At 35.8% G+C, this 24215-nt stretch overlaps 2 protein-coding genes across 5 annotated transcripts in view; one reads left to right on the forward strand and one right to left on the reverse strand.

The window, feature by feature from the left end:
* LOC132186211 (uncharacterized ATP-dependent helicase C29A10.10c-like) lies at positions 1 to 9998 on the forward strand. Its single transcript, XM_059600067.1, has 10 exons — positions 1 to 334; positions 1168 to 1710; positions 2050 to 3372; positions 3471 to 3795; positions 4037 to 4295; positions 4383 to 4599; positions 5139 to 5503; positions 6511 to 6636; positions 6762 to 6838; positions 9461 to 9998. Exons 1-9 carry the CDS (start codon positions 221 to 223, stop codon positions 6835 to 6837), a joined length of 3348 nt encoding a protein of 1115 aa, XP_059456050.1. The 5' UTR covers positions 1 to 220; the 3' UTR covers position 6838; positions 9461 to 9998.
* LOC132186212 (uncharacterized) overlaps positions 8274 to 24215 on the reverse strand; it is a 22157-nt gene continuing 6215 nt past the window's right edge. For 3 of the 4 annotated variants that reach the window (XM_059600069.1, XM_059600068.1, XM_059600071.1), the window contains exons 6-13: positions 21659 to 21728; positions 17690 to 17752; positions 16968 to 17039; positions 16751 to 16852; positions 15444 to 15518; positions 11682 to 11780; positions 10005 to 10121; positions 8274 to 9454 (exon numbers count right to left, since the gene is read on the reverse strand). In XM_059600069.1, coding sequence (XP_059456052.1) covers positions 9314 to 9454; positions 10005 to 10121; positions 11682 to 11780; positions 15444 to 15518; positions 16751 to 16852; positions 16968 to 17039; positions 17690 to 17752; positions 21659 to 21728 — 739 coding nt within the window. In that variant the 3' untranslated portion in view covers positions 8274 to 9313. The remainder of the gene's footprint in view (positions 9455 to 10004; positions 10122 to 11681; positions 11781 to 15443; positions 15519 to 16750; positions 16853 to 16967; positions 17040 to 17689; positions 17753 to 21658; positions 21729 to 24215) is intronic. The other variant, XM_059600070.1, reaches the window with a different exon arrangement.

A 24215-nucleotide genomic window follows, 5' to 3' on the forward strand; every position in this document is an offset into this window, starting at 1 on the left:
TTGCTTTTGATAGCGTCGGTTGAGGAAGCAAAGCAAAAAGCATAATGGGAATAATAGCACTTTTTCTTTCCTTCATCGCAGGCATGTACTATTTAATAGCATCTTTCAAACTGCAGGTTCCTTTGATACTAAGCCAACTTCTTTCTCTATATTAGAGATCGTTTGGGATTTGGGGAATTGACTGAAAATAAAGAAGAAAAAGAGAGCAGGGAGCTGAGAAATGATGGAGAAGAGTAAGGTGAAGAAGAAAGAAATTCCTGGAAGAAGCTTCATAGACTTGGTGTTCTCTTGGTCTCTCAAGGATGTTCTCAATGAAAATCATCTAAAATACCAGGTTTGTCAACCATTAAACTCTCATCTTATTGCAACACACGTGGAGATTATGATATGAATCATATGTGTACTTTTTGACAACTCGGGTGATACTAATTCATGAATATTTGTTTTTTAGCCAATTATCTCAGGACGTGTAATAAATGCATGACAATGGGTTGTTTTTAATTAATTTCTTTGAATTTTTTTTTTTCGTTTTATTTACCAATAGAAAGTTGAGTTAGACATGCTAGGACTGAAAGTTGTACAGAAGTAGTGATTTTGGCAACCTAAATTTATGGGGAAGATTATGAAATTGATTTGGCAATATTATTGGTCTGCCTCATTCATAAATATTGTCTAGTTTGGAGGATTCTGGTAATTAAGGATTTGGATTGTTGTTTAGGATTCAAGTGAGGAGGTGTTTCCAAATATTTACTACAATATGCAAGTTTGTGGTGGGAAGCCTGTCAGCCTCCATCTGATGGTTACTACTTGCATGCTAATTAGGAGAATTGGGAACATTTATCCAACAATGTTTTATTAGTGTTAACAATGTAAACCACCTCAGATTTTACTAATGTCTTGTTGGGACAGGGTCAGGCTTTCAACCCGGCTTAAAGAAACATCTATGTTTCCTACCATCTAATGCTTTTTGAGCTGAAGAAACCAATGTTTTCCAAAGTTTTAGTGAAATTAAAGTACATTGAACGACCATATTTTACGTTTCCTTATTTTCTTTATGTTCCCATTTCCAAATAGAGATATATCCTAGCAATTATATGCAGATCATGTGAAACTTATCTTTCCCCCCTTGAAAATTGAAGTCTTAACCATGAGATCATTCTCTAACAGGTGAGAAAGATCCCACTAAAATTCTCGTCCACGACAGAATACATGAATTCATTCTACATTCCACTCATTGAGGAAACACATGCTGACTTGTTGTCAAGCATGTCAATGCTGTCTCGAGCGCCAACTCGTAGAATATTTTCTCTTCGAAAATTAAAACAACCTAACGCATCGAAAGACCCTTTTTACTTTGTTACACTGGAGAGAGAATTTATGCCTAAAATTGGGTCATATCAGCCTATGACTGGAGACCTCATTGCGTTAACAGATGTAAGACGACCACAATGCAGTAACGATTTAGAGAGATCCTATGTTGTTGCTTATGTAGAAGGCGTGCGAGAATATATGGGTTCTGTTACACTAACAATCTTGTCCTCAAGGCACATCACTGTCGAAGAGCAAAAGAACAAGGCCAGAGAAACTATTTATGCCGTTTTTTTGATAAACATGACCACCAATATCCGTATATGGACAGCACTGAAGAACTCTGAGCTCAAAGGCGCCAACTTGAACATCATTCAACAAGTGCTGCAACCTAAATCTGATGTAAGAGTTTTGATCATTATTGCTTACTTTAGTCGTTACGAGAAATTGGTTGTTAGCGACCAAACTTTTAGCAACGACTCAAATGTAGTCGCTAATTTCAGGAAGAAAAAAAAAAAAAAAAAAAAAATTGTATCAGCGACGATAAGCTGTCTTCGCTCATAACTTGGCGGAAATTTGTTTTCACACGCAGGCTATAGCGGGAAGCTATTAGCAACAACTTTTGAGTCGTCGCTAAAAGTTTGGCTGCTAACTAGTGACCAAATTTCTTGTAGTGAGTATTGCATTTTGATATATTTGGCAATAATTTGGAGCTAAGTTCCTTTTGGTTACCTTTTGCAGGATGCTGAAAATCGCACTATCTGCCTTTCTAAAGAAAATTGCAGCCCTGCCTTTGCAGATGCGAGGGCTAGGATCCTCTCTTCTGAATTAAATGACTCCCAAAAAGCTGCAGTTGTTAGCTGTTTGGTTGCTAGGGAGAACAATAATCAGAGTACTGTGAAACTGATATGGGGTCCTCCAGGGACAGGGAAAACCAAGACGGTCGGCTGCTTGTTATTCTCTCTTCTTAAAATGAATTGCAGAACGCTTACATGTGCTCCGACGAATACTGCAGTTTTGGAAGTGACACAGCGGCTTCTAAAGAATGTTGCAGAATCAGCTGAATATGATAGTTATGGGCTTGGAGACATTGTTTTGCTTGGAAATTGGGAGAGAATGAATATTAGTAATCATCATGGCCTTCTCGACGTGTTCCTTGAAAGCCGAGTTGATGCCCTAAAAAAATTCCTTGCCTCACCATCTGGTTGGGTTAGTACTTTACAATCAATGATTTCTTTTCTCAAGGACCCTCAAGGGCAGTACAGTTCATACTTGAAAAGGAGACACGATGATGTGATAAATAGGAATCAAGGGAAGGAGATTGATGGTCAATCCTCTAAAGACAAGAAGAGCAAGAAAATCTTGAAGAAATTTGTTGTTAAAGCCTTGAATGAAAACAAAAACAAGAAAACAAGGAAGGAAAAGACACCAAAGCATGAGGAAAAGAAAGAAAGTGGGGATGGTTCTTCCCAGGAAGAGGAAAAAAAATGTGATAATCCTCTGACACTTGAGGAGTTTGTGCAGTGGCAATTCAATTGCATTGTAGTGAGTCTGAAGGATTATCTTGTAGATTTGAGCACCCATTTACCTACTTCTTTTATTTCATTAGAAGTGGTGAAGAAGATGAAAAAAGCTCTTGACTTGCTCAAATCTTTTGAAACTTTGTTGCCTACTGTTAGTGCTGTTGAGAAAGGACTGGAGAAAGTCTTGAGTAAAAATTTGGGAAGCAAACTCGGAAACTTAGAGAAGAAACTGAGGATGGTGAGAGACGAGTGTCTTTGCATACTTAAATCACTTTCTAAAAAATTCCCTCCTCTTCCAAAGTTTACCTCTAGGCTTGCCATAAAAAAATTCTGCCTAGCAAAAGCATGTCTGATTTTCTGCACTGTATCAAGCTCTGCTAAATTGTATACAGAAAAAATGACTCCTCTGGAGGTACTCGTTATAGATGAAGCAGCTCAGCTTAAGGAATGTGAATCAAACATTCCCTTACAACTTCCCGGTCTCCGTCATGCTATTCTCATCGGGGATGAGCAGCAGCTCCCTGCTATGGTTAAGAGCAAGGTTCATAGTTTTTTTTTTAAGAAAAAAAACAATTCATTATCATTTTGAATATTTTCTTTTACACAGGTAAAACATTTAATATTTGATATTATTATTAGGTTTGTGAGGAAGCTGAATTTGGAAGAAGCTTGTTCCAGAGGTTGGCATTGCTAGGGCACAGGAAAGACCTTCTCAATGTCCAGCATAGGATGCATCCATCCATAAGCTCATTTCCAAATAGGGAGTTCTATGAGAATAAGATTTTGGATGGCCACAATGTTAAAGAAAGAAGGTACCAGAGGAGTTTTATTCAGGGTAAGATGTACGGCTCCTACTCTTTCATAAATGTAGCACATGGAAAAGAGGAATTTGATGACAGCCGCAGCCTAAAAAATATGGCTGAGGCTGCTGTGGTGACTCAGATCGTTGCACGCCTCTTCAAAGGTATCTCTAATTTACATATCAGTAATACTATTTAGTAGACTGCTAAACAACTGTCATTCAACTTGATGGCGTAGCAGTTAAAATCCACTCTTAGATCATTGCTTGTAAAGAAACAAATAAGATCAAGAGCTGATTTTCAATGCCACGTCATCTCATTTGTATAGCAGTATACTCAAAGTCACCACGGTTAGTTATGGTGGGTGTGTTGGTCCGTGACTCTCTTCTCTTTTTGTTGCTAAAGAATCGGTTCGCACAAATGCAAAGGTTAGAGTGGGAATCATCTCACCATACAAGGCTCAAGTTAATGCAATTGGTGAGAAGCTCAAAAACTTCAAAACAGATTCTAATGGCAACTTCTCCGTCACTGTTCGGTCTGTTGATGGGTTCCAGGGTGGTGAGGAGGATGTGATACTCATCTCTACTGTCAGATGTAATGGAAACGGAGATGTAGGTTTTCTATCCAACCGTCAAAGGGCAAATGTGGCAATAACCCGCGCAAGGTAACACATTATCCAACATATTTTTGAGGGAATTTGGTGGTTTTGGCGATCAATAATGCTCAGTTTCACAATGCATGCTGCATGCAGACATTGCCTTTGGATAGTGGGAAATGGACCAACTCTTGATGAGAGTTGCTCTATTTGGATGAAACTAGTCATTGATGCCAAGACAAGGGGCTGTTTCTTTGATGCCGATGAAGATGATAGCTTGGCTCAGGCTATGACAGATGCCATGGTTGAACATGACCAAATTCACATTTTACTCAGCAATGATTCTTTTCTTTTCAGAAAGGCAAGATGGAAGGTACGCTGATTTTTCTTTTCCTCATACACTTTCAAGTGCTTACTCTTTGATGTGATTATGAGAATCGGCATTAGATTTCAGATAGATTGATCTGTATATTTTATATCAATTGTGATTTCCACTATCACATCGAGTAAGCACTTTGAAATATATATATATATATATAGAGAGAGAGAGAGAGAGAGAGAGAGAGCACTTCCCATAGAAAGATATTGAGAGGTTAATATAGCATTGATGGCCCAAACCAATACTCTTAAATTAAAGCTTTTGAATTAAGTGGTGTCCCAATATGCTATATCGTTCTATCACTAAAAAATACTCGAGATCTCCCTAACATTTTTAACGCATAACTAGTGTATTTACTATTCTATGCCTCTTTCAAATCTTGGATGAAGTATACTACACCCACCATCCTATCTTCATCTCATTGAGCTGATGGACACTATCAGATCAATCCAGCAGAATGAGAGTGTAGTACGTAGCATTATTCTAACAAAATATTCTTATAAATTATTGATTACTGTTGTTTTTCAATGTAGATTTTCTTCAGCGATGATTTTTTGGAATATATGTCAAGAGTTAAAAACCCTTATATTTGCAAGGAAGTAGTTTCTTTGTTGACAAGCCTTGCAAATGGAAACCGTCGAGCACAGAAGAAGAAAAATGTGTTTGTACATGGCGGAACTTCTTCCCAATTACTAGAGCAGTACAAGGTGAATGGGAACCAGATTCTTGTTTGGACCGTAGACATTCTCAAGCAAAATTCCTGCTATATTCAGATTTTGAAGATCTGGGGAATTGTGTCATTATCTCAAATTCCAAAATTAGCAAGTCTTCTTGATATCATATTTGAGAGATATACAGAGGCCAAGATGAATCAATGCAAATACAAATGTTCAGATGGGTATGCATTTTGCTGTTTTCATTCTTCATGTAAATTAATTACCTGCTATTAAATTTTTATAAGGGAAAAATGCAAAATCAGTCCCGCCATGTTATTTACTTGATTTGTAATTAACTTCATGTGGTATCAAAATGAACTTAGAGGTCCCTGAGGTATGCCAAAAAACAATGTAGTCTCTACAGTCAAACTCTGTTCACTAACTTAACAGATTCTAAACATTTGAGACAATAAAATTGTGACAATTGTCCTATTTACGTCAGTGTTACATTAACAGAATCTGTTAAATTAGTGGACGGAATTTGACTATAGGGAATAAACTGTTCTTGGGGTACCTTATAGACCTTTGAGTTCATTTTAATAACATAGAGAGCTAATTGTAAATCAGGTAAACCACAAGAACTAATTTTGAATTTTTCCCTTTCGAAGCTAGAATGGGGAATTTTTCAATTATATGCAATACTAGTTAGATTTTCTAATTGGAGGCAGCATGATTTAATATGAAAATTTACATGTTCTAAATATGCATGTTAGAACACTAGCAACATTTTTCTTAAATCATATTAAGTTCCCTAAATGTTTGGAAAACTCCTAAAAAACTACCTCCAAGAGACTTCCAATGAAACCAAAAGTGAAACCCTAAATCTAGGGTAGCACTTTTGCTTCATTTAACATTATTTTAATATAAAAAATGATTTCTCTTTCCTCTAACATTTATTTGAAAGAATATTTAGAGAATAAGAGAAGCTATTTTAAAGTTTATTTGAATAGGAAGCAAAAATAGTTTAGTTCCCTAAATTTAAAGAAAATTTACAGGAAGTTGTTGCTAATGCACTTAGTTTTATAGATGGGATTGGAAAAAAAAGTTTCTTCAAGTCAAATTTTTTGCAGACTTATTTCTTTAAAAATAAAAATAAAAAATAAAAAATAAAGATGAAAAAAAGAAAAGAAAAGGCCAACTACCAAGATTTTCTTAATGCATAGCTAATTAATGATTTTATTTGGTACAGGAGTTTAGTTGTTCCAATGAGATGGCCAATCCACTCAGGTAGAGTTGATAATGTACAGTCATTGTCAGAAGGGATAGCTTCACTCAGTCTGAGGGGTGAGTCAGAAACAACATCTACAACTTATGGGTGAGTAATGACAAGAGTACACTTCACTTTTTCTTCAGTTATATATATAGATTGTCTAATTTACTCTGCATAATCAAAAATTTATTACAATGCATGATTGCTTTTGGTACTCAAATGATTTTCAGATACAATTCAAAGTCCACAACGAGAGGGAGTGTTAATACACATACTTGGAGAAGAAAGACTTCCGGTTTCGAATGAGGTGCACTTACCTTCTTCCTGGGAATATAATTTGGGCATGCAATTTTTGAAGCCCTCTTTTGTTTTTATACCCTAAATTGAGTAACCTCAGTTACTCAATTGGAATATGAATCAAAAATGTTATCCTTTGTGGGTCTCTTTTGGTCGAAGGCCTCAGGGATATACACAGGAAAAATAAAAAGTAAAGTAAAGTTTGTGATTGTCATTTTTGTCTATTTAATTCTTTTTGTTGTCTCATAAATTTGTGTAAGAAAATATGTTTCTATGAATTTACCTAATCCTGAAAATTACAGGCGACTTTAGCAAGATCTGTTACACGCTGTATATAACATATATGGACAAATATTCTAAACCTGCATTTTTTTTTCTTTTTCTTTCTTTTGGTTTATTGCTAAATACAAGTCATGTCGTTGATAAGAGATGGTTCTCAAATGGAATAATGGGGATCCATTTCATTGTCAAAATAAGATTTTCATACCCCAAAGGGTATGGGGTGGCTTCGGCCACCTCAGACCGTCGAAGCCACCCCAACCCTAACTGGGGTTGCCAACAACTCCTTAATTTTTATTTATTTATTTTTTTTTATGTTTTTTAATTATTTTTAAAATATATATAATATTTTATAATTTTTTTTATTAATAAGACAGATGTCTCATTTATGGCCTTAATATCTCTTTAGAGAGATCCTGACCATTAACTAAATATTCTCCAATCCAAATGGATTGGAAAGGATCCTATTCCTTTCACTCATGATGATCTTATTGCTACAAAGCTGAAAGATTAGGATGACAAAGATGGTTTTTGTTTCTATGAGTTGGCTCTTTTGTTTTTCTTTTTTCCTATGGATGACTTGGCACTTAATGTCATGGCATTGACATTCTAACATAGATACTGGCATGTCAAATAAGACAGGTGGCAAATTCCAAACTGTTAATTTTGACGGTAAAGTAACAAAATGACCTATTTAAAACCTGTACAAAACCTATGGGCATTATTTTTCAAATTAGAAACCCAATTAATAAATCCAAATCAAATGAAAACCTAGGAACTAAATATGATTTTTCCCAAACATAAATTCAACACAACCTCTGTTTTTGGAACTGATTCTTTGGTCATTATGTAATAGAAATGCTACTCTTCACACCACAATCACACAATTTTGATGTGGCATGGGTTAGTATCCCTCTGATCAGTCTTAGTAAAAAAAAAAAAAAAAAAAAAAAAAAAAAAAAAACTGAAAATTCCAAGGATTATTATACCATGCCAGCAGAGTGTAATTGTGATGTGAAGTTTACTCATTATGCAATCATAACATGTGGTACAAGAGAAACATCATTGTAGGAAGACTAGCTTTGAACCCCTTTAATGGTAAGTACAAGGAAAAAGTATAAAATAGAAACAAGGTCCTACAATCCTATTCAACTTTCACTAGTAAAGAATTTAAATTTTACTGATGCATTGAATTTTGTTCACCATATAACATAGAAAATCGGGGTGATGGGCAACATCGGATCCGACCTTATTTGTTATCAGCTAATTCTTTTACAAGCCCAAATAATCTAGAAATTAAACAAAACTAACTTCCAAGAATTCTGGAGGCCTATGTATCTATAATCTAATGGTCAAAATGTAATAACATGCTCATGCTCCTGAGACAACATTTTTCCCAATAACTGAACCAGGCATGCAGGCAACACCAAAAGCAGTTACTATCTCGAGTAACGATCTACAAGTGCCTTAGCTTTCTCTGGTGCAAAGAATCGTGCCTGCACATAACATTTGATACATACCATCTTATATCTTGTGTGCGTGCATACGTGTCTATATATCCTATGTGCGTGTACACGTGCGCGCATACGTGCCAAGGTTCTACACCAGCACGGTACTAATTGTAATTACACATTTAAGTACGGGAAACAAAGTGAGCAGACTCGGATTTTCAAAATCCAACTCCAATCCAATTAACTTCTCAGTATTAACAAAGAAGAGTCAAAAGGTGTGAGGCGTTTTTATTCCGGGTACGGTTATTCTACGCAACAATTACGTCACCCTTCAACACCCCACCACCACCGTCAGTTTTGAACTATGATTAATTAGAGCAGCAAATGTTAGTGTAGATGAACTCCTTTCCTGTCAGTGTAAGCTGTATAAAACTACCTCAACATTTTTACTATTAGATACTTGCAGATACCAATTGTCTCCATAGAAATTCTCTTGCATTAAAAGAGCTTAATACATACATATATATACACATGCACCAATATCGATACATAAATATACCAAATAATATATATATCATGTTACACATGCTCCCATTCTCTCACTTTCATACACCTTAGGCGGCTCCCACTCTCACCATTGGATTTGGAATACCATATTATTGGATTTTGAAGAGAGTGGGAGTCACCTAAGGGTGTGTGAGAATGAGAGTGAGATTGAGAGTGAGAGTGAAAGAATGAGAGTGTGTGGTGTTACTCTATATATATATATATGGGTTTTTGTGTGCACGTGTATTTTGTATGCCTTCATGCATTTTGCTAATAGAAATTGATGTACTCACTTGTATAAACATTCTCTCTGCGTCTCCAACTTTACCATTTTCCTTCAAAGTGATTCCCTGCAGAAGTGTTAGACAAATAAAATTTAGGCGCAAGTTCTATTCATTTCAAATTATCTAAAGAGCATCAGGATAAGTATCAAGCAGCAGACTGAGACAGAATCACTAACCAACACAGAACAAGGAAGCATGGTGAAGAAAAATCAACACTTTTTTTAATAAGTTACAGTGAAGGAACACAAGTAGCACAAAAAAGTGACATTATTGTATGCTGTTGTTTAGAAGAGTAAGACTATAAAGTTCCTTGTATCAATATGATTCTGGTCATTTATTTATTATATGGCTGGGTGACGTGACACATACCAAAACAGCCCAAAAAAGTGACATGATAACCGTGGGATTTCAAGCAGTGTATGGATAAAACGGATTGGATCATCCTTTAAAAATTTAACTAAAACTTTGTTCATTACCATATGCATTCATAGCTGGCATTTGTATATATAATATACTGGTTAATCAGAAAAATAATTTCCATAATTAGTTTAAAAAGAAGAATAAACATTCTAAACTATTTGGCTAGTATGTTCATGACAAAACCAAAGAGAGGAACCTTAGCTAGGTAACCGCGGAAGTCATCAGGGTGACTTGAGATGAGGCGGTCATAAACAGATACGGCATCACTGATACGGCCCCAATCTGAATAGGCTTTACCAAGAAGTAATTCAACCTGAAATTGCATCTCATCACAAGGAATGAAAAAGAAAAATGAAGAAAAACAATTAAACCCAAAAATGGCATCTGATAGTGAGAAATAAAAGATGGAAAATATATATATATATATATATATATATATATATATATATATATATCTTAAGGAATATTCTAAAAGTAAACTGAAGAATTCATCTCAACTGTACACAAACTAAACTATTTATCTAAATCTGGTATATGTAATTCTGCATTATGTGACTTAACACTTCCAATATAGTAGCAGATCATGTTCATTCAAAATGTTTTGAGAACAAACTTTCATTTCTACTAATGAATTTTAGGCTATTATCTTTTCTTTATTTTATAAACTCACAAAAAGAAGATACTTTTCTCCAGCATTTACATTACTCCATTTTTATTTTTTATTTTTTGTTTCTTATTTTCTCAACTTTTAAAAGAAAATGGGATGGAAGGCCTTGTGTATTTCTCGACATGTTCAATTAAATATTAAAAATATATATATAAAAAAAAATAAAATAAAAAAGGAAGCAAAAAGTATAGATTTTGTGAAAACCGCAATTATCATTAAGAATACAACATAAAAAGGAAAGCACATGTTTGAATGTATCCAGCATAAAGGAGAACTAATAATTTAAAACATTTACAGAAAAAATTTTAATGTTTGTATTCTCTTTATTTATTTTCAAGATTGGGTTTAAAGAGTACCTTTAAGGCTCAAAAAGAATATACAAAAAATACACTTCCCTGCTCTTTCTTTCCCTGCCAACTAGGAATCATGTACTAATATATGGATAAACATCTCTGACAATGTGGATTTCAGTCACATTTTTAAAATTGCACCACATGCTTTTGATTGGTTTGAGTGACAAAAAGAGAACCATAAAGATTTAAAAAGTGGCTCATAAAGACTGCCACAATGGTGTAAACTGTCGATCAAAAAAAAAAAAAAAGGGATCAAGAAGCTTTACTTTTTCTCTTCAATTAATGCTTTCTATATAGGGAGAACAAGAGAGGGAGCTTCCATAAGTCTTCTCCTTCTTACAATTTTAACATCGTTACATTTATCATTTAAAATTATACCAACTTCCTAAGGGTGCACCTTAGCAATTTTTTAACTAAAATCAAAGACTAGATTTGGAACCCTTCTCGCAGCCCCCAAAGAATCTCACTTCTGTTGAAGCTCTAAATGGTTGAGAATTTGATTTCACTCTTTACAAGTTCTTGAAAATAAAGGCACAATAATCAATTTTTTTCTTAACTAAAGAGATTATCCACAACAAAGTTAAGTTATTTCCATTTGTTGAATGAATACAAGGTTTGTTTCAATTAAATATCAATAACTTTAAGTATTGTAAGTTCCCTAAAACCATTTGCCAAACTAGCAGATCAACCATAATGCAATATATTCTAACCTCAACCCATTTTATAGGCAAATAGCTCTCGAGTTTGCATTTTTAGCAATGTTTAAAATCCCCCTTTTTTTCCTCTTATTTTTTTCACTTTAATTTTGGGAGCTTAGACATGATGAATCTGTTATTGAGAGATAACAACTCACTTGAACAGGGTCCACCTGCTGCAATGTTGTTTCTTCAGCCTCACCATTGGAATTTTGTGAATTCAGACGTTCGTGAGAGGCCAGGAGGAATTGAACGGCCTGCATTAAAAAAACAAGAAAAAAGAATGCTGTAATTGATAACAAATCTGCTTGTCTAACAGGTTGTTACATGACATCGTTCATAAATGACCATCACATGCTTGGATGCCAATTTTTGACTTTAAAACTATTAAATCACCTATTGTCCCAAATGCTTTTAGTTTGATAAGTTATCAAGATATCACTAAAAATGTAAGGCATCCCAAATACACAAAGAATATATAAGAGAAGTCGCCTAGTAGAAGCAAAAAGAACAAGAAACTCAAGAAAATTAATCATCAAAGGATAAACAAAAGCAGCTATCCAAAGATACAGAGTGTCAAAAAATAAAGACTTAATCTTCTCCAAAATCCTCTCATGGTCCTCAAACCTTCTATTATTCCTTTCCTCCAAAAATACCTCAAAAGGTGTGAAAGTACCATCTTCCACATAGAAGCATTCCGAGTGTTGTCAACTGTCCACTAGCAAACATACAAGTCAAGTACTCGTCTAGGCATAATCCAAAGTAGCCCAAACCGATTGAAGAAAACATTCCACATAGCACAAGCAACCTCACAATGAAGAAGAAGATGATCCACAACATCCCATTCCTTAATAGATATAACACCTATCCACCACAATGACGCGCCACTTCCGAAGATTATCTATAGTAAGGATCTTTCCTAGGGCCACCGAAAAAACAAAAAAAGCCACCCTTGACAAATCTTTAGTCCACCAAACACTCTTCCAAAGGAAGCGAAGATGGTCACTAAAAGTCATGACACTATAAAATGATTTAACACAAAACAACCCTCTTTTGGAAGGGTCCCACTACATCTTGTCCTTGCCTTCCAATTTCTATCCCTAAATGCAACACCTGGAAAAACAAGGCAAAGACATCCACCTCCCAATCATGAGCAGCTCTAGCAAAGTTTGCGTTCCACTAAATGGAACCCCCAGGAATTTCCAAGTGATCTGCAACAAAAGCATCATTTGCACATGCAATACCAAATAAACTCGGAAAGGCTTCCTTAAGGACCATATCCCCATGCCATAGATCATGCCAGAACCTAACATTAGAACCATCTCCCACCTCAAATCTAGTAAGACTTTGAAACTTCCCTCTCAATCCCATAATGGCAAAGCCATTTACCTAAGAGAACATGATTGAACCTCAACAAGTCTCTAATCCCTAACCCTCCCTTAGAGATTGGCGTATAAAAAAAGATGGATTTGATCATTGACCTTATATTTTACAACTCCTCATGTGTGGGCTTAAACACATCTTTAATATGACCCAATACGTGGAATATTTAATTCAAATATGAGATGGATCACGAAAACAATGTTTGAAATCAGAACCTTTCTTTTGATATAATGTTTAATTACCACTTATCCCAAAAAAGACAAAAATAGTCAACAGAGAAAGACAGAATTTGGAGAAAGAAAAAGAAGAGGAATATAGTCTTATTCCAATGTAACGCTTCGTACACTTATACCGAGTTGAAGAAAAAAGGTCCTACTTCCTATGATGGAAAAACACTTATTGCTTATTACAAATAATAGGAATGAAATCAAATGTAATCAAATCACGTAATAAACGCATATGAAAAGTTTCCTTATTCAACACTACCTCTCAAACTAAGGCAAAAGTGTCTCAAATGCCCATCTTGCATAATGTTGAATGAAGAGCACTACTGGACACTCCCTTTGTCAAAATATACATCAAGTCATTCCTCTATCTTCAATAAGGTGCACAAATTAATCCTGCACATAATTTTTCCTTGATAAAGTGTAGCAATTTCAATGTGCTTAGTTTGATCATGTTGAATAGAATTATGAATAATATTAATGGCAGCCTTATCATCGCAATATAATCTCATTGAAGCCTTATAATCATATAAGATTTCTTTCAATAGAATCTTCAACCATAATAATTCACATATCTCGTGAGCCATGGCTCGAAGTTCAGCTTCTACACTAGATCTAGCCACCACTGATTGTTTCTTACAATGCCAAGTAACTAGATTTTCCCCCACAAAAGTTCAATACCCCAAAGTAGATCTTCAATCCGTGACTGACCCTACCCAAACAGCATCTGTATAAGCTTTTATTTTCAGGTGATCATATTTGGTAAACCCCCCTTTACCTGATGAAGATTTCAAATACCAAAGGATTCGGTAAACCGCTTCCATATGAGAACCTTGAGGTGAGTGCATAGACTAGTTCACTACACTGACCACATAGGCAATACCTAAACGATCGTTCGGCAAATATATGATCTGCCAACTAATCGTTGATACTTGCCTTTATCCACCAAAAAAACTTTCATCACTCCCCTCTACCTTCTTGTTTTGCTCTATGTTTAGGAGGACGCTTGAGCTTAAGATTGTCAATCCTTCTTCTTGTGTTGAGTAGCATGAAACTACTGGATTGTCAACTACCTTGCAAGTAGATCAAGTACATATATTCAATGAGAGACGAATATCCCATGTTTCAATCTAGCTACCTTGTTGGCAACAAAATATTTCAGATTTCCCAAGTCTTTGATTTCAAACTAAACGACAAATCTTTGATGAATATCCCATGTTCCCAAGTCTTTGATGTCATATGCCTCCATCTAAACAACCTATCGTTTGTGTTTGAACTAAACGACATGTCGTTTTGTCCATGCCTATACGACTCATATTAGTCTTCTTATAAAACGACTTGTCGTTTTGTATTTCTTCCACCACCATCGCATAGAGCAGCCCGAAAAAACTCAATGTCGTATCAAAACGCCATGATTTCGCCATAGATGAACTCAGATTGAACCCCCGAGCCTCTTCACCCACACACAGCCCTTCATGAAACCTACGCCGATTGAGAATGAGAAGTTTCGATCGACACAAGTTCACCGGTAACTCTGGTGACACAGAATCACCCAAAATGCTTCAGGCCTTCTAGAAGAATCACAAACTTTGGTCTTCTATGGCCACCAGTGCAGAATGAACGTGAGTTTGCCGACACAGCAAGGAAACCAACAAACAACCCCAAGAACTGAAAACCAACCACACCCACTTTGATACCAAGTTTAAAGAGAAAGACCAAAAATAGTCCACAGAGAAGGACAAGGAATTTGGAGAAAGATGAAGAGGAATACTGTCTTATTCCAATGTATTGCACGAGATTAAATAGAAAAGTCCTACCTATTATGGAGAAACACTTGCTGCTTATTACAATAACAGGAATGAAATTATATGTAATCAAATCAGGCAATAAACACATATCAAAAGTTTCCTTCAAAAAAAAAAACCTCAATAATATAGACTCAATATCCTAAAATTATCAGATGAGCATTCAAACACTTGCAACCATCAACAATGCTTTTGGGATTCACAAAGGAGATAATGCACCCCACAACAACTGACTTTAACTAAAGAAAGCTAGTTTCTGTTTGTTTTTCTTCATGGGACGAAGCTAGTTTATATTTTCTAAGAATATAACTCACCCAAAACATGTAAACAACAAACCGTGTAGAAAACTTCTTGATATGATTGCATTTGTCAGTTCAAAAGACCCTTGGTCATCCCCACATTGGCCCATCAACAATAGGTGATGATGCCATGACAAAGATATGCCCATTGAAAAGGATTTTAAATTTTGAATCAGTGCTAGTTTCAATCCACAAGTATGATGACAAACCTCATCTGGTTTCTTAGCCGCAAGTAATGCGTTTGTAAGGCCACGCAAAACTTCAAAATTGATATCTTTAGACACCTGTTAGGCAATAAGAAAATATTGATTAAAATAACTAGTGAAAAAGGTTAATAATAATCAATGTAAACATTCATAAACTAAAATGAAATAATAATCCCGAAGAAAGCCCGATTGAAAATCATCAAGTTCCTAACCCCCAATCCTTCCTCAGAGATTGGAGAACAAACCTTGGATTAGCTTACCAGGTAAAATTTGAACTCTTCATCTAACTTATCCCATAAGAAATCTCGCTAAAGCTTCTCTATACGGGTTGCAACACCCACAGGGAGAGTGAAGAGGGACATGAAATACCATGTCTCATTTCTTTGTTTCTTTGCGTTAAGATGTTGGTGGTTTGTTTTGTTTTAGTTACCTCTTAATTTACGAATTGGGGGTACTTTATTAATTTCTTAATTTGATATAGATGGTCTAAAATAATGGCACATTGGTTTTATTTGGGTGTCCAGATGTAATTTCGTTTTTATTCATGGTCTTTCATCTCATATGGATAACCAACATGTTAACTAATCTATTACACGAGCCAACAAATTGAAGAACCCACAGATATGAGAAAAACTAAATTTCATTATTAGCCAAGGAAAACGACTCGTGATAAAGACAAGATAAACTTTGACCAGACATGCTCAATATATATACATAGCCATGGGGAAAGTAACCACTCCTTCACCTTGTAAACTCAGTAAAGCAGCTTCGCTACTCACCACACACATAGTTCCCCCAAAATTCACTATGTTCTTACTCTTTCCAAACCCTGGAGCATAGCCACTTTGTGACACCATTAAAAACAATAACCTATACTAAACCCTAATCCTAGCCGGCAATATATCCTTCAAATAGCTGCACCCAGTAAGATCTTGCATCATCTGATCTGCATTTTCTTACGTTTTTTCCAATTCCATTCCTCCACAACCACTAGACTACTCTTCTAATGAACAAATCCTAAAACCAAAATCCTTATTTCCCCTCTAGATTGATCGTAGGAAACCCCAATATTTAAATTAGGGCAAGTTCTAGATGATAGGCTGTCCTAACCAGTTTTGAGTGGAACTAATACCTGTAGATGAAGACAACCACCCTAAGTGCATACAAACACGAATGTTAATTAGTAGGTGCCCAATGCTAATAAATGAGGACTCATTCTTCGGTATACCGAAGTGAAACATGGTCAGGGTGGATAGTTATCTGAAACAGCAGCAGCAGCAAATTATCCTGCACATCTGAGGAAGACTTACCATCTGGGCAGACTTATATGCAGTAGCACTCCCTTCAAAATCCTTGAGTTCGTATTTAACTTCTCCAAGCAATCGGAAAACATCAGGATCACTTGGTTTTTCCTATGGAGCACAAAAGATCAGTTGAAGATTATATTAGAAGCATGACTGGATTAGCATGTCCAGTTTGTGGCACATAAAATTCATAGACGTATCCAACACGAAAACATGAACATACCTTTGTCAAGTCCTCAAGCAAAGAGGAAGCCCGAGAATATTTTCCTAATTGTGCCAAGGTCACTGCAGCTCCCTGCATATCCCATCAATAATATATGAAGAATAGTTGGCACAGGAAATAAATTCCTATTTTGGTGAAACCAGGAATGTAATTAGATGAACAGAGAGTGAAGAAAAAAATATATTTATTCTAGTCCTTTGGCTTGGGCTCCATAGCATTTGAACATGTTCAAGAAGTTGTTTATTCAGGCTTTTTCTGTCATTTCTCATTTATGTTTATTAGATCACAACTAGTTGGACTCAGGATTTCAGTGACAGAGGTTCTCCCTTTGTTCTACACCACCATCAAGTATAGCCTTTGGACTCTGCCTTAATCAATTAACCAATGTATTTCCTCTATCAAATAAAAGTTTAGCTTGTGTGCTTGCATGTCATCTGCGTCTCTTCCATTTTTCTTATATAACTTGTGCCATCTAAAGATGTATTTGGATGAGTTGATTTCAGTTGAGTCATAAACATCGCCAACATAATACCAAACAACGAGAATCTAATGTTTGGTAAACTTTCTCGCAACTCTTTTCTCTTTTCAAATACTAAAAAACACTTTCAAATGGTAGCTACCCAACGATTTTCATATGTGACCCCCCACCATATCTTGAAAATTTTGAAAATATAGTAACAAATAAACAGAACTGGTATCCTGCATAACAATCAATGACTCACTTCAAGAGCAATTGGATCTTTGGGGGAGTTAATTAGCATTGCCTCGTAATCTTTCAGCCTAGTCTGCCACACATCAGGAAGTAAACATATAAGAACTTTTTAAATTCTACCAAAATACATAGCAGAGATTATAATATGTAATGACCAGCCAAAAACTAAATTAACTAGAAGAATAAATTACTGCAGAAGATTTTTAAGCGGTTTGGGTTGCTTTGGGTCATGCCTTGCAGGGTGAGGGACTTGTTCAATAGCTGGTGGTCGGGAGGACGATCTCGAAGCGCGGTTGTGTGGAAGATGATCCCTCTGTGTCTTATGTGGTGTATTTGGAATGAAAGAAATACTAGATGTTTTGAAAATTCCACTAGGACTATAGAGGAATTGACTCATTTTTTCTTAAATACTTTTTACTCTTTGACGGCCGCTTGGCTAGCTCCTTTAGTGATTCGTTTCTCTAATTTTCTTTTTCATTTCTCTCCCTCTTAGGCGCTCTCTGTTTATACTTCCCGTGTATGTAGGTCGCGCCCCTTTGCGCTTTTTATATCATTATAACTTATAAAAAAAATAAATTACTGCAGAAGAAATGCACAAGTAGTTCTAAACTTAGCATAACGAGACATCAAGTCCACTCAAGCATTCTCAACAATGCACATAGGCAAGTGAAGAAACAAGTTCTAATAACTTTACTGTAGCAAACCATGAGCTTTTCAAGTTGGAGTGAAAAACAAAAAGAAAATCAAAATCAAAAGCTGTCTAAAACAGTAACCAATAAAGTTAGAAAATACCCAAACAAATCACAACTAAATTGCATTTCTTTTTAGGGTTATGCACATAAATGAAGCTAATGTAAAGAGAGAGAAGTGTTTCCATAGCAACCAACTTGACCCAATAATTTTTATGAAGAGTACACTTCTCAAACTTAATGACAGCAGAATGTCAAATGATATACTTTTAACTATGAGTAATGCTACACACACACCAACTTTCCCATACCCATTTTCACACTCCCCTAGGTGACTTTTAAAACTACCATTAAATTTGATTAATCGAATGATGGTTTTAAAAACCACCTAGGGGAGTAGGAAAATGGATATAAAAAAGTGGGAGTCTGTGTAGCATTACTCTTTTAACTATTGCATGCAGCAGACTTGGGAATAAAGCAACACCCTAAAAGTATTAAAAGAAAAAGAAAATATCAATCATAGATTCACATAGCTAACTGTAGTGTCCCAACTTTAAAAAAAATTAAAAAACTTTATGGCCATAGCACCCCTCAGATGCCATAATTAACATAAATGCATACTAGTATATCTCTGATATCATAAACATGACATAGTAGGTCATTGCCATCATCTGACTAGAGATTTGTCTATTTTTATATTACATAAATGTGCAAGCGCACACATAGCGGCACTATATATATGAATTTATTTACGTAGGTTCGGACTCTCGTGCAAAAAATTCTGGTTCCATCCCTGCCCATGACAAGGGGTAGATGGCGCCGATATCACCGTCATCAATGGTGTGATGCCATCATCATCGCCACCATAAGCTCTGTTGTCGTCAATGCTTTTGCTGTAAACAACAGAATTCGTATTGTGGCTACTATGCTATGAGTTCTACCCTGTATCGAAAAATCACTCAGGGTATGTGGTTGTGTTGATCTATGTTTCAATGGTGGCTGGTAACGTCTACGGTGGTCGGAGATTGTTGCAAAGGTTGATTGTCAAGGTGGCAGGTTGTGGTTTCATTGAATAGGTTGTGTTGTGATCGTCAATTGGTTCTATTGTGATTGTCTCTGGCGAGGTCTGACTGTCTCCAAAGAATTTTCATGGAAATACCCCTATTCCCATTGGGGATAACGTTATCTGTAGTTCTAGTTGAATTTCGGTACAAGGATAGCTCAAGTTCTATTGGGCCAAGCCAAACCCAGATCCAAGAAAAATAATAAAAATAAATAAATTGGTTTGGGCCAAGTCCAGCATAAACAGAGATCGGGTCAACCCATTCACTCGATCCCAAAATCTTGTTCGACTCAACACCTATCCGGCTCAAACCAGGTTTTATCAGGTCAACCCAATACCCATTCCGGTCAACCCGCATAGGCAATTCATTTTGGTCGGTTCAAGCCAACTTTCAGTCTTTTCCGGCCGGTTCAGTCTGGTTTACAGTGTTTTCTGCTAGTTCATCTCAATTGTCATTATTTTCGCCCGTTTCAGGCCAGTTTGCAGTGCGTTCCGGCAGGTATGTCAGTATTTCAGCCAGTTCCTCTCTCTTTCCACCACATTTTGGTTGTTTTGCTTCAGTGTGAGCTGTTTTTGGGCCTATTGCAGCACTGTTTATGGTATTATTGGTTTATTCTGGGTGATTGTTGGCTGCATTATTGTGGTTGGTAATTTGGCTCATTTGTTGTTGTTGTTGTTGCATTGATTGGTAGGTTAGACCATCTCATATGCATTTAGTGTTGTTACATTGGGAAGCAATTTCTCGTATTATTCAGTATTTGAAAATAGCTCGTGGTTTTAGGATATTGTATAGACCAAACGGACATCTTAGGGTAAAAGGCTTTACCGATACAAATTGGGTAGGTTCTCCCTCAGGTAGATGATCTGATGCAGAGCACCAAATACGAGCCACAGATCACATGATTATGCTAATTATTGGGCTTCATTGGGCTTTTATTATTTTAGTATTTATTTTCAGACACGTATTAATTTTATTTGAGATTTCATTTATTTTCATTTGGGGCTTTATGTCATTTTTATCTGGCCATTAGCCCAATTATCACTAGGGTTAGGGTTCAACCTTTACCCTATTTAAGCTTAAGTTTCCATTGTACTAGACAGTTTTTGATAAATAATATTATTGACATGGACTTGTCGTCTTCTTCCCCCTAAGTTCCTCTTTCTCCCCCGAGCTTCTTTCTCTGATTTTCTCTAGCTTTTCTGCTTCTTCTCTCTGTTTCTCTTTTTCCTTTTTCAAGCTTACTTCTCAACGCTGCTTGTCCTACATCATGATCTACTATGAGATATTGTACATTCTTAAGTGGTAATTGTCACTTCGAAAAGTAAGAAACAGATAGTAGTGGCATGGTCTAGTGCCGAAGTAATATACAAGGTTATGGCACATACTACTATTGAGTTGATGTGGTTACAACATTTTCTCCAGACAGGCTTAAGCAATGCCATCAACAGTATCAACCAAAATATCAGCTCACTACCACAGATCAATTATAAGAAAGCCAGAACCAAACACTCCTTGTAGACAATAACCTTGGTACTTATGTTTTTCTCCTTAGAAAATGTCATGTTAACATAAGGAGTACTACTTGATATCTCATTTCTCTATTAAGATTCAGAAAATCAGAATCTCTAGACGTCAGTAATGTAGTTTTCTGACAAAACAAAAGTCCAGTAGGCCAACAGAATCCGCCATAATAATCCAGCCCAGAATAGAAGGAGGCTGGACCTTGGTAAACCATAATAAATAATTCTTTCAGTATAGCCTTACCACCATTGTTCAGGGATTACTGTCACCAGAAAAAGGAAATATAATTCTCGTTTCTTCTGTTCCACTTCACAAACAAAGTTAAACAGCTACTCCTTTCTTTGTGACAAAGAAGTCTTAAAATTGGCCTCATAACAGTAAATCCAATAAGGAATGAAAATACAAGTATCTGTGCAACCTATTAGTGGAACCCTGTCAACGGGGCCAAATTAAGTAGCCATGCCAACCATCAAAATTTCACAAAACCTGGGTTCAATCCAAAAATTAAAAATATTGATCCCAAAAAGGAAACAATTCTGAAAATAATAGTCTTTATATATCATGGTAACTATCTTCTACAATAAAACCTATATCTGGCTCAGTATCTTTAAGTGCCCGTGAGGAACAGACAATCCTAAAGGCAAGGCTATTGTTAAAAAAAGGTGTATGCTAAGAAAAATTATTAGCCATTTCCAAGAATATTACCTCAAGACTAGCCTTCTCTTCTTCGGACAGTTTATTTGTGACCACCACACCATCCTCAGTGGGACTAACACTGAAAAATTGAAGGTCATCTCACAATTAACCCATATCTCCAAAAATCGCAACCACTGAAATATAATAAGAAAAGGCAAAAGTAAACCACCAAATTCATCCCCTAGCATAAAATGGCTTTTCAGAAGCCTTTTTTTTTTTTTTTTTTTTTGGAGGGGGAGTCTGGGAGAAGAGGAATTACACTTTCCCCACCTATGATATGAGGTGAGTTTGATTTGCCCACTTGTGTTTTAAAAAGTTGCACTTCACCGACATGAGATCTATTCTGTTTACCATCTATAAAATTTATCATCAAAACATGCATGTGCAGATCACGCCCTTTGGGAAAAAGTGGCACTTTACTTGTGGTTTAGAAAATTAGCACTTTACCTATCAGTAGTGGAACATCCGAGAATAAACAAATGCTAAGTAAAATCAAAAATAAATATTTTAATAAACAAATTACCAATTTAAATAAATATTTTGGTGAAATTAGACTGAGCACGGTGAGGCTCATAGATATCTGACCAAAAACAGAAGAAAATTATAAGTAAGAAGCATTAAAAATTCAGTTCAGGTGATCCATGTTCGAACACTATGGATCCATATTCTAACAGGAGGAATCTCCACGTGTTAGTTGGAATCTCGAGCAAGAAAAGATTGGGCTTTCAGGATTAAAACCTTAGTAAGAGCATTCAAATAGGTTTGAGTAGTGTTCAGAACACGAAGGAATCTCCACATGGTATAGGAGCACATGTGTGGGAAAAGATTGATGGTCCAAATTGATCTTTAGGAAAGGCACATTTGAACGGAACAACATCTCCACGTGTCAGAAAGTGTGTAGGTTAGGTAAGATTGGACACACGTTTAATGCTGGTTGTCAGATCGCTTTCAAACGAAGGTATTTCGCGTATAAACGAAATTGTACAGTAAGTGTAAAACTTAGTATATTGAAACGTCCAAAACAAAGGGGGTTTCACCTCTTTTTCTTCCTTCGTCCAGAGAACACAATAGAGAGTTTAGATACAGAGTCTTTGAGTGAGCTTAAGAGAGAGAGAGCAAGAGAGAGAGAGAGAGAAAGCAAAGGAAGAGAGAGGAGGGCTGGAGGAAGGAGAAGAGCTTGGAGAGAAACTCAAAGAGGGTAAGTTTTCTACACTTTTTGTCCATGTAATCGAATTGTAATATGTTTTGATTGATTAAAACGTTGATTTTATTATTATTGAGGGTTGTATGAGGTTGTTGATATTTAAAGGTGAGTTTGTGGTTTTCACAAGAGGAATGGAGAAAAATTGGGTTTTGATTGTTATTGTGAGTATTGTGTTTGTGTTGTGTAGAGATTTTGAAGTTGTGGTTGATTTTATTGATGTAATGGAGCTTCTGAGGGTTGTTTTGAGTTTTTGGCTGAAGGTTCTTTAGGCTTCTTTTGGGTTTTGGGGTTTTTGTGGGCTATTGCGGGTTTTCCTATGAATACTCTCTGTGTACTTAGAGGCACATTGCGCTTTTTTTTTATATATACAACATTCCTTATCAAAAAAGAAAAAAAAAATGGAGCTTCTGTTGTTGTAATGATTGTCTGTGGTATAGAAAGAGAAAAATGTAAAATTAGGGTTTTGAGAAAAAAAAAAATTGTACTTTTTTGGGGTTGGATTAAGGTTTTGGTTGATGCAAGTTAGGTTGGTTTGGTATTTGTATGATGGAGTAGTTTTGGAGTGTTGAGAACCAGGTTGAGGAAATATTTAAGTAGGAGTTGTGTTCTAAGTCTTAAAATTCAAACGGACTAAGTGGTGTTCAACCGAGTGAGCCCAAGAGAGCTCCGGTAGCAATATCGGTCGCAATCTGTTGGAACGGATAAGCCACAAAATGCTCCATTCGAACCCCATACGCAAAGTGCTCGAATGAGACTTCTAGGTTTCCCTTCGAGAAAACGGGTAAGCTCTACGGTTGAATAAAGGGTCTAGGGTTTTTAACACATGACAGACCCTAACTAATAGGTCAAATGTAATGCAAATGAATATAGTAGGGGTTGAAGATCGATGAGGATGTTAAATGAAGGACAGTAAGTAAATCCTCCTATCATCAGTTACAAATGATTTATAATCTATATGCAAGTAATAGAAAATCATGCATGTTATAGAAAAACATGCAAGTTTTATATGTGATATGAGCCCAATCTTTACGAAAATTCATGTACGTCAAATATATGTTGCATTGTCAAAGAAAATATAATGAAGAATAAAATATAATGCGAAAATAATAGAATAGAAAATAATCAAAGGGCTACATTTTGCTCTTATTTCTTTGGTGATGTTTACAATATAATAGTCTCCTATTTATAGGAAAACTAGGGTAGATGAGAATAATATAAACACGGAGATAATATCATATTTGGATACATTCAAATCTGATAACCTAAAAGTAGGAGATTACAATCAAATCCCATAATATCATATTTCATTACCATCAAATCTCATAATATAGGATAATCAAATATAATCTAACATCCCCCAAA

Source organism: Corylus avellana, chromosome ca7 (assembly GCF_901000735.1).
Source record: "Corylus avellana chromosome ca7, CavTom2PMs-1.0".
NCBI lineage: Eukaryota > Viridiplantae > Streptophyta > Magnoliopsida > Fagales > Betulaceae > Corylus > Corylus avellana.

Excerpts from the sequence above, each read along its gene's own strand:
- LOC132186211 (XM_059600067.1), top strand. The coding sequence starts at position 221 with ATGATGGAGAAGAGTAAGGTGAAGAAGAAAGAAATTCCTGGAAGAAGC. Across the intron at positions 3,796-4,036 it reads CGTTGCACGCCTCTTCAAAG|AATCGGTTCGCACAAATGCA; the intron begins GTATCTCTAATT and ends TTGTTGCTAAAG. Across the intron at positions 6,637-6,761 it reads ACAACATCTACAACTTATGG|ATACAATTCAAAGTCCACAA; the intron begins GTGAGTAATGAC and ends AATGATTTTCAG.